This window comes from Oncorhynchus tshawytscha, linkage group LG26 (assembly GCF_018296145.1).
Source record: "Oncorhynchus tshawytscha isolate Ot180627B linkage group LG26, Otsh_v2.0, whole genome shotgun sequence".
Lineage (NCBI taxonomy): Eukaryota > Metazoa > Chordata > Actinopteri > Salmoniformes > Salmonidae > Oncorhynchus > Oncorhynchus tshawytscha.
Genome location: NC_056454.1, coordinates 52,416,500 through 52,428,697, shown reverse-complemented (window position 1 = coordinate 52,428,697; position 12,198 = coordinate 52,416,500). Strand labels below are relative to the sequence as shown.

The following is a 12,198-nucleotide window of genomic DNA, read 5'->3' as shown; positions in this document are numbered from 1 at the left end:
CAGCTCCTATTGGTAGGGCACTTGACAGCGCAGGTCGAAATCCAAGGGTGCGGATTTGGAACTGTGGGTTGAGGACATATGTGTGCTGTCCCCCAGGATGTGATGGGCTTTTCCTCCTGGCCTGCAGCTCAGAGAACGAGGCCAGGTCGTCTGAGAGACCTACGGTACCCCAGATGGTCATAGGGAAGGTCTCACAGCAGTTGTTCACAGTGAATTGAAGGTCACTTCCTGTTCTTGACAGAGAGGGATGTGAAGCAGCACACCAAAGGAGAAACACAGAAGGTGTTTGTGGACACTGGCTGGGTTCAGTTTCCTGAGGAATAAATGGCTTTATTGGATGATGTTTTGCTCCAACTTCAGGGTGTCAAAGATGGTACCAATATATTTATACTGGTCCGCAGTGTCTACCTCCTCACCTGGTCCACAGTGTCCACCTCCTCACCTGGTCCGCTGTGTCCACCTCCTCACCTGGTCCACGGTGTCCACCTCCTCACCTGGTCCTGAGTGTCCACCTCCTCACCTGGTCCGCAGTGTCCACCTCCTCACCTGGTCCACAGTGTCCAACTCCTCACCTGGTCCGCTGTGTCCACCTCCTCACCTGGTCCCTGGTCCACCTCCTCACCTGGTCCAGTGTCCACCTCCTCACCTGGTCCACCTCCTCACCTGGTCCGCAGTGTCCACCTACTCACCTGGTCCGGCAGTGTCCACCTCCTCACCTGGTCCACAGTGTCCACCTCCTCACCATATATTTATACTGGTCCGGCAGTGTCCACCTCCTCACCTGGTCCACAGTGTCCACCTCCTCACCGTATAGTTATACTGGTCCACAGTGTCCACCTCCTCACCTGGTCCACAGTGTCCACCTCCTCACCTGGTCCACAGTGTCCACCTCCTCACTGTATATTTATACTGGTCCACAGTGTCCACCTCCTCACCTGGTCCTCAGTGTCCACCTCCTCACCTGGTCCACAGTGTCCACCTCCTCACCTGGTCCTCAGTGTCCGCCTCCTCACCTGGTCCACAGTGTCCACCTCCTCACCTGGTCCTCAGTGTCCACCTCCTCACCTGGTCCATAGTGTCCACGTCCTCACCTGGTCCGCAGTGTCCACCTCCTCACCTGGTCCACAGTGTCCACCTCCTCACCTGGTCCTCAGTGTCCACCTCCTCACCTGGTCCACAGTGTCCACCTCCTCACCTGGTCCTCAGTGTCCGCCTCCTCACCTGGCCCACAGTGTCCAACTCCTCACCTGGTCCACAGTGTCCACCTCCTCACCTGGTCCACAGTGTCCACCTCCTCACCTGGTCCTCAGTGTCCACCTCCTTTTCCAATGTTGATCACCTGGTCCATCTTGTGGGATTTCCTTCTGAAGTCGCCATGGAGACATTTAACTCTGTCTCTTTTAATTGTAATGATACTGTCTTCCCCCAGGCGGTGCAGCCTGGTGAGACCTGTTGTGTGTGTGGTATGGTATGGTTATCCTCTGTAACCTTCCCCCAGGCGGTGCAGCCTGGTGAGACCTGTTGTGTGTGTGGTATGGTATGGTTATCCTCTGTAACCTTCCCCCAGGCGGTGCAGCCTGGTGAGACCTGTTGTGTGTGTGGTATGGTATGGTATGGTTATCCTCTGTAACCTTCCCCAGGCGGTGTAGCCTGGTGAGACCTGGTGGATCCTCTGACCTTCCCCAGGCGGTGCAGCCTGGTGAGACCTGTGTGTGTATGGTATGGTATGGTATGGTATGGTTATCCTCTGTAACCTTCCCCAGGTGGTGCAGCCTGGTGAGACCTGTTGTGTGTGTGGTACGGTATGGTTATTCTCTGTAACCTTCCCCAGGCGGTGCAGCCTGGTGAGACCTGTTGTGTGTGTGGTATGGTATGGTATGGTTATCCTCTGTAACCTTCCCAGGCGGTGCAGCCTGGTGAGACCTGTTGTGTGTGTGGTATGGTATGGTATGGTTATCCTCTGTAACCTTCCCCCAGGCGGTGCAGCCTGGTGAGACCTGTTGTGTGTGTGGTATGGTATGGTATGGTTATCCTCTGTAACCTTCCCCCAGGCGGTGTAGCCTGGTGAGACCTGTTGTGTGTGTGGTATGGTATGGTATGGTTATCCTCTGTAACCTTCCCCCAGGCGGTGCAGCCTGGTGAGACCTGTTGTGTGTGTGGTATGGTATGGTATGGTTATCCTCTGTAACCTTCCCCCAGGCGGTGCAGCCTGGTGAGACCTGTTGTGTGTTTGGTATGGTATGGTTATCCTCTGTAACCTTCCCCCAGGCGGTGTAGCCTGGTGAGACCTGTTGTGTGTGTGGTATGGTATGGTTATCCTCTGTAACCTTCCCCCAGGCGGTGCAGCCTGGTGAGACCTGTTGTGTGTCTGGTATGGTATGGTATGGTTATCCTCTGTAACCTTCCCCCAGGCGGTGCGGTCCCTGAAGGAGACCATGGAGGACTGTTGGGACCAGGATGCTGAGGCCAGGCTGACCGCTCAGTGTTCAGAGGAGCGCATGGCTGAACTACTGCTGATCTGGGACAGGACCAAGTCTGTCAGCCCCACGGTTAACCCTATGACCACCACACTGCAGAACGAGAGGTGAACACACACACACACGCAGGACCAAGTCTGTTAGCCCTATGGTTATCCCTATGACCACCACACAGGGTACCAGGCTATATACACAGGGTACCAGTACTGAGTAACGATATCTTGGCTATATACACAGGGTACCAGTACTGAGTAACGATATCTTGGTTATATACACAGGGTACCAGGTTATATACACAGGGTACCAGGCTATATACACAGGGTACCAGTACTGAGTAACGATATCTTGGTTATATACACAGGGTACCAGTACTGAGTAACAATATATTGGTTATATACACGGGGTACTAGGCTATATACACAGGGTACCAGGCTATATACACAGGGTACCAGGCTATATACACAGGGTACCAGTACTGAGTAACGATATCTTGGCTATATACACAGGGTACCAGTACTGAGTAACGATATCTTGGTTATATACACAGGGTACCAGGCTATATACACAGGGTACCAGTACTGAGTAACGATATCTTGGCTATATACACAGGGTACCAGGTTATATACACAGGGTACCAGGCTATATACACAGGGTACCAGTACTGAGTAACGATATCTTGGTTATATACACAGGGTACCAGGTTATATACACAGGGTACCAGGCTATATACACAGGGTACCAGGCTATATACACAGGGTACCAGTACTGAGTAACGATATCTTGGCTATATACACAGGGTACCAGTACTGAGTAACGATATCTTGGCTATATACACAGGGTACCAGTATTGAGTAACGATATCTTGGCTATATACACAGGGTACCAGGCTATATACACAGGGTACCAGGCTATATACACAGGGTACCAGTACTGAGTAACGATATCTTGGTTATATACACAGGGTACCAGTACTGAGTAACAATATATTGGTTATATACACGGGGTACCAGGCTATATACACAGGGTACCAGGCTATATACACAGGGTACCAGGCTATATACACAGGGTACCAGTACTGAGTAATGATATCTTGGCTATATACACAGGGTACCAGTACTGAGTAACGATATCTTGGTTATATACACAGGGTACCAGTACTGAGTAACAATATATTGGTTATATACACAGGGTACCAGGCTATATACACAGGGTACCAGGCTATATACACAGGGTACCAGGCTATATACACAGGGTACCAGGCTATATACACAGGGTACCAGGCTATATACACAGGGTACCAGTACTGAGTAACGATATCTTGGCTATATACACAGGGTACCAGTCTATATACACAGGGTACCAGTACTGAGTAATGATAACTAGGCTATATACACAGGGTACCAGTACTGAGTAACAATATCTTGGTTTTATACAGACGTACCAGGCTATATACACAGGGTACCAGTACTGAGTAACGATATCTTGGCTATATACACAGGGTACCAGGCTATATACACAGGGTACCAGGCTATATACACAGGGTACCAGTACTGAGTAACGATATCTTGGCTATATACACAGGGTACCAGGCTATATACACAGGGTACCAGTACTGAGTAACAATATATTGTCTATATACACATGGTACCAGTACTGAGTCAATGTGCAGGGGTACGAGGTAATAACATGGCTATATACAGGGAGTACCAGTACTGAGTCAATGTGCAGGGGTTCGAGGTAATAACATGGCTATATACAGGGAGTACCAGTACTGAGTCAATGTGCAGGGGTTCGAGGTAATAACATGGCTATATACAGGGAGTACCAGTACTGAGTCAATGTGCAGGGGTACGAGGTAATAACATGGCTATATACAGGGAGTACCAGTACTGAGTCAATGTGCAGGGGTACGAGGTAATTGAGGTACATATGTACATGTAGGTAAGGGTAATATATGATGACTCAAAAAAGGGTCAATGCTATTTGGTCACCTAGTTCAATGTCTTATGGCTTGGGGATTAAAGGTGTTCAACCAACCAGCATCCAGGATTCAATCAACCCATTTTATAAGGAAGCAATAAGGCCAGGAGGTGTGGTAAACACCACCGCCAAGGGCTGTTCTTAGGCACGACGCAACGCGGAGTGCTTGAATACAGCCCTTAGCCGTGGTATATTGGCCATTCATCACAGTCACCTGAGGTGCCTTATTGCTATTATAATCTGGTTATCACTGTATTTAGACCAGTGAAAATATATATTTTTGTAATACCCGTGGTATACGGTATGATACACCATGGCTGTCAGCCAATCAGCATTCAGGGCTCGAACCACCCAGTTGATAATAATGTATAGTCAGCTGGTCGCTGCGCACGGCACTATATCAACACACCTGGACCCGCTATATCAACTAACCTGGACCCACTATATCAACACACCAGGACCCGCTATATCAACACACCAGGACCCACTATATCAACACACCAGGACCCACTATATCAACACACCTTGACCTGCGATATCAACACACCAGGACCCGCTATATCAACACACCAGGACCCACTATATCAACACACCTGGACCCGCGATATCAACACACCTGGACCCACTATATCAATACACCTGGACCCACTATATCAACACACCAGGATCCACTATATCAACACACCTGGACCCACTATATCAATACACCTGGACCCACTATATCAACACACCTGGACCCGCGATATCAACACACCTGGACCCACTATATCAACACACCAGGACCTGCTATATCAACACACCAGGATCCACTATATCAACACACCAGTTGTTAGTAACCAGCAGGGTAGTCTAGTTGTTAGTAACCAGCAGGGTAGTCTAGTTGTTAGTAACCAGCAGGGTAGCCTAGTTGTTCGAGCGTTGGGTCAGTAACCAGCAGGGTAGCCTAGTTGTTAGAGCGTTGGAGCAGTAACCAGCAGGGTAGTCAGTAACCAGCAGGGTAGCCTCTAGTTGTTAGTAACCAGCAGGGTAGTTGTTAGTAACCAGCGGGTAGAGCAGTAACCAGCAGGGTAGTCTGGTTGTTAGTAACCAGCAGGGTAGTCTAGTTGTTAGTAACCAGCAGGGTAGTCTAATTGTTGGTAACCACCAGGGTAGTCTAGTTGTTAGTAACCAGCAGGGTAGTCTAGTTGTTAGTAACCAGCAGGGTAGTCTAGTTGTTAGTAACCAGCAGGGTAGTCTAGTTGTTAGTAACCAGCAGGGTAGTCTAGTTGTTAGTAACCAGCAGGGTAGTCTAGTTGTTAGTAACCAGCAGGGTAGTCTAGTTGTTAGTAACCAGCAGGGTAGTCTAGTTGTTAGTAACCAGCAGGGTAGTCTAGTTGTTAGTAACCAGCAGGGTCGTCTAGTTGTTAGTAACCAGCAGGGTAGTCTAGTTGTTAGTAACCAGCAGGGTAGTCTTGTTGTTAGTAACCAGCAGGGTAGTCTAGTTGTTAGTAACCAGCAGGGTAGTCTAGTTGTTAGTAAACCAGCAGGGTAGTCTAGTTGTTAGTAACCACCAGGGTAGTCTAGTTGTTAGTAACCAGTAGGGTAGTCTAGTTGTTAGTAACCAGCAGGGTAGTCTAGTTGTTAGTAACCACCAGGGTAGTCTAGTTGTTAGTAACCAGCAGGGTAGTCTAGTTGTTAGTAACCAGCAGGGTAGTCTAGTTGTTAGTAACCAGCAGGGTAGTCTAGTTGTTAGTAACCACCAGGGTAGTCTTGTTGTTAGTAACCAGTAGGGTAGTCTAGTTGTTAGTAACCAGCAGGGTAGTCTAGTTGTTAGTAACCACCAGGGTAGTCTAGTTGTTAGTAACCACCAGGGTAGTCTAGTTGTTAGTAACCAGTAGGGTAGTCTAGTTGTTAGTAACCAGCAGGGTAGTCTAGTTGTTAGTAACCACCAGGGTAGTCTAGTTGTTAGTAACCAGCAGGGTAGTCTTGTTGTTAGTAACCAGCAGGGTAGCCTAGTTGTTAGTAACCAGTAGGGTAGTCTAGTTGTTAGTAACCAGTAGGGTAGTCTTGATTGTTAGTAACCACCAGGGTAGTCTAGTTGTTAGTAACCAGCAGGGTAGTCTAGTTGTTAGTAACCACCAGGGTAGTCTAGTTGTTAGTAACCACCAGGGTAGTCTAGTTGTTAGTAACCAGCCAGGTAGTCTAGTTGTTAGTAACCACCAGGGTAGTCTAGTTGTTAGTAACCAGCAGGATAGTCTAGTTGTTAGTAACCAGCAGGGTAGCCTTGCGTGTTGAGCCAGTAACCCGAAAGGTTACCGACTAAGGTGAACAATCTGTCGACGTGCCCTTAAGCAAGGCACTTAACCCTAATTTGCTTTACTTTGGTTTCATACTACTGTCTGACCCTTTAAAACAACACATTTCACCTTTCCGGTGTCTGTGACAATTATAAACATCTGAATAAACATCTCAGTATCAGAACACACCACCTTGAGTCATTCGGCAAGTAAGTTATGGGTGAAGGTCATGTTTTGGAAAAGACGATCTGCTTGTCCGTGTCATGTAAGGTTTGGTCTGTTACACTGCAGGTTTACATGACATCAGTTTTATTTCTATCTACTTCCCTTACAGGAACCTGTCCCACAGCCGCAGGGGTCCTAAAGTCAGCCCCTACCCAGACTACTCCTCCTCCTCCTACATCGAGGACCACGAGGGCCACACGGTGAAGAACCTTCCTGGGGGGGACACCTCTGTATCGGGTACCTCCTCCGTCGGCGTCCTGGGTGGAACTAGCAGTGTACCCGCAGGCCCAGAGAAGAACCGAAACTCTATCAACGCCGAGCGTCAGCAGGCTCAGGCCCGTCTGCCCAGCCCAGAGAGCAGCGGCGCCAGCCTCTCCACACCCAACACGGTCATGACCACCATCTCTGAGTCGGGTCAAGGGGAGGACTCATCCGGCCCACTAGGTGGCACTGTACTGGGGCTGGTGGTGCCGGTGTGTCTGCAGCTGACCCAGGAGGACTTGGAGACCACCAAGCTGGACCCTAAAGAGGTTGACAAGAACCTGAAAGAGTCTTCTGATGAAAACCTTATGGAGCACAGCCAGAAACAGTTCTCTGCTCCAGACCCCCTCAGCTGTAAGTCTTCCTCCCTGCTCTATCCACTCATCAAGCTGGCTGCGGAGGTGACTGGGGCCGGGCCTGGGGCCCAGGGAGGGTCTGGGACCGGGGCCAGTGGGATGGGGGACCCTCCAGCTACTATGTTCCCCCTGCCCAAACAGCAGAACCTCCCCAAGCGGCCCACCAGCCTACCACTCAACACCAAGGCCAAGGAGGGCTCTGGTTCCTCCAGGCTGAAGTCTGGGAAACACCGGTCCAACCTGAAACAGGTAGAGACGGGCGTGGCCAAGATGAACACGGTCGCCCCAGCGGCAGAGCCACGCCTTGTTAACGTTACCAACAACGGGCCAACGGCCGTAGGAAACGGGGTGCGGAGCGGTGTAAGCGTCGTGGTCGTCAACGGTTACCTGAACGGAGGCGTGGCCTCTTCAACTGGAGGCGGGGCTCCTTACGGGACTACCAATCCGGCGGGCCCTCAGGGGGAGTTGGGCGGAGCGACACCCTTGTTACAGACCCAGCTCAGCGGAGAGGACAGTAGACTCAACATCAACTCCAGTCCTGATGAACATGAACCGCTGTTAAGGAGAGAGCAGCCCACCGCATGTGACCAGAGACCAACCAATCACCTGGCGGGCCGCACCAACACCAACAACAACAACAACCGTCTGGTGATCACATGTCCATCTGTAGAGGGACAGCCTGAACCCCTCACGTTTGTCCCCATACCTAGACCTGTCTCTGTACCCAAACCCATCTCCGTACCTATCACTGCCCCTCTCACTGCCCAACTACCAGTCCCAGTCTCAACCCCAGTCCCAGTCTCAACCCCAGTCCCAGTCTCAACCCCAGTCCCAGTCTCAACCCCAATCCCAGTCTCAACCCCAGTCTCAACCCCAGTCCCAGCCCCAGTCCCAGCCCCAGTCCCAGTCCCATCCCCAGTCCCAGCCCCAGTCTCAACCCCAGTCCCAGTCTCAAACCCAGTCCCAGCCCCAGTCTCAACCCCAGTCCCAGCCCCAGTCCCAGCCCCAGTCCCAGTCCCATCCCCAGTCCCAGTCCCAGTCTCAACCCCAGTCCCAGTCTCAAACCCAGTCCCAGTCTCAACCCCAGTCTCAACCCCAGTCCCAGTCTCAACCCCAGCGGTCCCAGTCTCAACCCCAGCGGTCCCAGTCTCAACCCCAGCCCCAGTCTCAACCCCAGCCCCAGTCTCAACCCCAGCCCCAGTCTCAACCCCAGCCCCAGTCTCAACCCCAGCCCCAGTCTCAGTCCCAGTCTCAAACCCAGCCCCAGTCCCAGTCTCAACCCCAGCCCCAGTCTCAGTCTCAGTCCCAGTCCCAGTCCCAGCCCCAGTCCCAGTCTCAACCCCAGTCCCAGTCCCAGTCTCAACCCCAGCCCCAGTCTCAGTCCCAGTCCCAGTCTCAACCCCAGTCCCAGTCCCAGTCTCAACCCCAGCCCCAGTCTCAACCCCAGCCCCAGTCTCAGTCCCAGTCTCAACCCCAGTCCCAGTCCCATTCTCAGCCCCAACCCCAGTCCCATTCTCAACCTCAGCCCCAGCGGCCCTCAGACAGCCCAAACCCAGACGACCTGAGAGACCCTGCTCCCTGGACCTGTCTGGCTCCTCACACAACAGCTCTTCAGGTGAGAAAAGAACACGCCGCACATCTCTCAACCTCAGTCCACCCTCCCCTCTCTACTTCCCCTCCTCTCTACCTCTCCTTCACTCTCTGTCTCTCTCTACCTCAGTCCACCCTCCCCTCTCTACTTCCCCTCCTCTCTACCTCTCCTTCACTCTCTGTCTCTCTCTACCTCAGTCCACCCTCCCCTCTCTACTTCCCCTCCTCTCTACCTCTCCTTCACTCTCTGTCTCTCTCTACCTCAGTCCACCCTCCCCTCTCTACTTCCCCTCCTCTCTACCTCTCCTTCACTCTCTGTCTCTCTCTACCTCAGTCCACCCTCCCCTCTCTACTTCCCCTCCTCTCTACCTCTCCTTCACTCTCTGTCTCTCTCTACCTCAGTCCACCCTCCCCTCTCTACTTCCCCTCCTCTCTACCTCTCCTTCACTCTCTGTCTCTCTCTACCTCTCCTTCACTCTCTGTCTCTCTCTACCTCTCCTTCACTCTCTGTCTCTCTCTACCTCTCCTTCACTCTCTACTTCCCCTCCTCTCTACCTCTCCTTCACTCTCTGTCTCTCTCTACCTCTCCTTCACTCTCTGTCTCTCTCTACCTCAGTCCACCCTCCCCTCTCTACTTCCCCTCCTCTCTACCTCTCCTTCACTCTCTGTCTCTCTCTACCTCTCCTTCACTCTCTGTCTCTCTACTAATCTGATATTGATATATTTCTTAATTACATTATTTTACTTTCAGATTTGTGTGTATTGTTGTGAATTGTTAGATACTACCACACTGTTGGAGCTAGGAACACAAGCATTTAGTTAGATACTACCACACTGTTGGAGCTAGGAACACAAGCATTTAGTTAGATACTACTGCACTGTTGGAGCTAGAAACACAAGCATTTAGTTAGATATTACTGCACTGTTGGAGCTAGGAACACAAGCATTTAGTTAGATACTACTGCACTGTTGGAGCTAGAAACACAAGCATTTAGTTAGATATTACTGCACTGTTGGAGCTAGGAACACAAGCATTTAGTTAGATATTACTGCACTGTTGGAGCTGGGAACACAAGCATTTAGTTAGATATTACTGCACTGTTGGAGCTGGGAACACAAGCATTTAGTTAGATATTACTGCACTGTTGGAGCTGGGAACACAAGCATTTAGTTAGATATTACTGCACTGTTGGAGCTGGGAACACAAGCATTTAGTTAGGTATTACTGCACTGTTGGAGCTGGGAACACAATCATTTAGAACACAATCATTTAGTTAGATACTACTGCACTGTTGGAGCTGGGAACACAATCATTTAGTTAGATATTACTGCACTGTTGGAGCTAGGAACACAATCATTTAGTTAGATATTACTGCACTGTTGGAGCTAGAAACACAATCATTTAGTTAGATATTACTGCACTGTTGGAGCTAGGAACACAATCATTTAGTTAGATATTACTGCACTGTTGGAGCTAGAAACACAATCATTTAGTTAGATATTACTGCACTGTTGGAGCTAGAAACACAATCATTTAGTTAGATATTACTGCACTGTTGAAACACAATCATTTAGTTAGCTGCACTGTTGGAGCTAGGAACACAAGCATTTAGTTAGATATTACTGCACTGTTGGAGCTAGAAACACAATCATTTAGTTAGATATTACTGCACTGTTGGAGCTACAGTAGGAACACAAGCATTTAGTTAGATACTACTGCACTGTTGGAGCTAGGAACACAAGTATTTAGTTAGATATTACTGCACTGTTGGAGCTAGGAACACAAGTATTTAGTTAGATATTACTGCACTGTTAGAGCTAGGAACATAAGCATTTTTAGTTAGATATTACTGCCCCGTTGGAGCTTGGAAAACAAACATTTAGTTCGATATTACTGCACTGTTGGAGCTGGGAACACAAGCATTTAGTTAGATATTACTGCACTGTTGGAGCTAGGAACACAAGCATTTAGTTAGATATTACTGCACTGTTGGAGCTAGGAACACAAGCATTTAGTTAGATATTACTGCACTGTTGGAGCTAGGAACACAAGCATTTAGTTAGATATTACTGCACTGTTGGAGCTAGGAACACAAGCATTTAGTTAGATATTACTGCACTGTTGGAGCTAGGAACACAAGCATTTTTAGTTAGATATTACTGCACTGTTGGAGCTTGGAAAACAAACATTTAGTTCGATATTACTGCACTGTTGGAGCTTGGAAAACAAACATTTAGTTCGATATTACTGCACTGTTGGAGCTGGGAACACAAGCATTTAGTTAGATACTACTGCACTGTTGGAGCTAGGAACACAAGCATTTAGTTAGATATTACTGCACTGTTGGAGCTGGGAACACAAGCATTTAGTTAGATATTACTGCACTGTTGGAGCTAGGAACACAAGCATTTAGTTAGATATTACTGCACTGTTGGAGCTAGGAACACAAGCATTTAGTTAGATATTACTGAACACAATCTGTTGGAGCTGGGAACACAAGCATTTAGTTAGATATTACTGCACTGTTGGAGCTGGGAAAACAAACATTTAGTTAGATATTACTGCACTGTTGGAGCTGGGAACACAAGCATTTAGTTAGATATTACTGCACTGTTGGAGCTGGGAACACAAGCATTTAGTTAGATATTACTGCACTGTTGGAGCTTGGAAAACAAACATTTCTCTACACATTCATTAGGCCCCAATCTATGGATTTCAAATGACTGGAAATACAGATATGCATCTGTTGGTTTAAAAAGAAAAGGTAGATCAGTAAAACAATCAGTATCTGGTGTGAACACCATTTGCCTCATGCGGCGTGACACATCTCCTTCACATTGATTAGGCTGTTGATTGATCAGGCTGTTGATTCATCAGGTGTTGATTGATTGTAGAATGTTGTCTCAATCCTCTTCAATGACTATGTGAAGTTGCTAGATATTGAATCTGGAACACGCCATCGTACAGTTAGATCCAGAGCATTCCAAACATGCTCAATGGGTGACATGTCTGGTGAGTATGCAGGCCATGGA

At 49.0% G+C, this 12,198-nt stretch overlaps 1 protein-coding gene across 1 annotated transcript in view; it reads left to right on the top strand.

The window, feature by feature from the left end:
• bmpr2b (bone morphogenetic protein receptor, type II b (serine/threonine kinase)) overlaps nucleotides 1–12,198 on the top strand; it is a 121,871-nt gene that overhangs the window by 97,617 nt on the left and 12,056 nt on the right. The window contains exons 10-12 of the mRNA XM_042306389.1: nucleotides 2,412–2,584; nucleotides 7,068–8,463; nucleotides 8,983–9,190. Coding sequence (XP_042162323.1) covers nucleotides 2,412–2,584; nucleotides 7,068–8,463; nucleotides 8,983–9,190 — 1,777 coding nt within the window. The remainder of the gene's footprint in view (nucleotides 1–2,411; nucleotides 2,585–7,067; nucleotides 8,464–8,982; nucleotides 9,191–12,198) is intronic.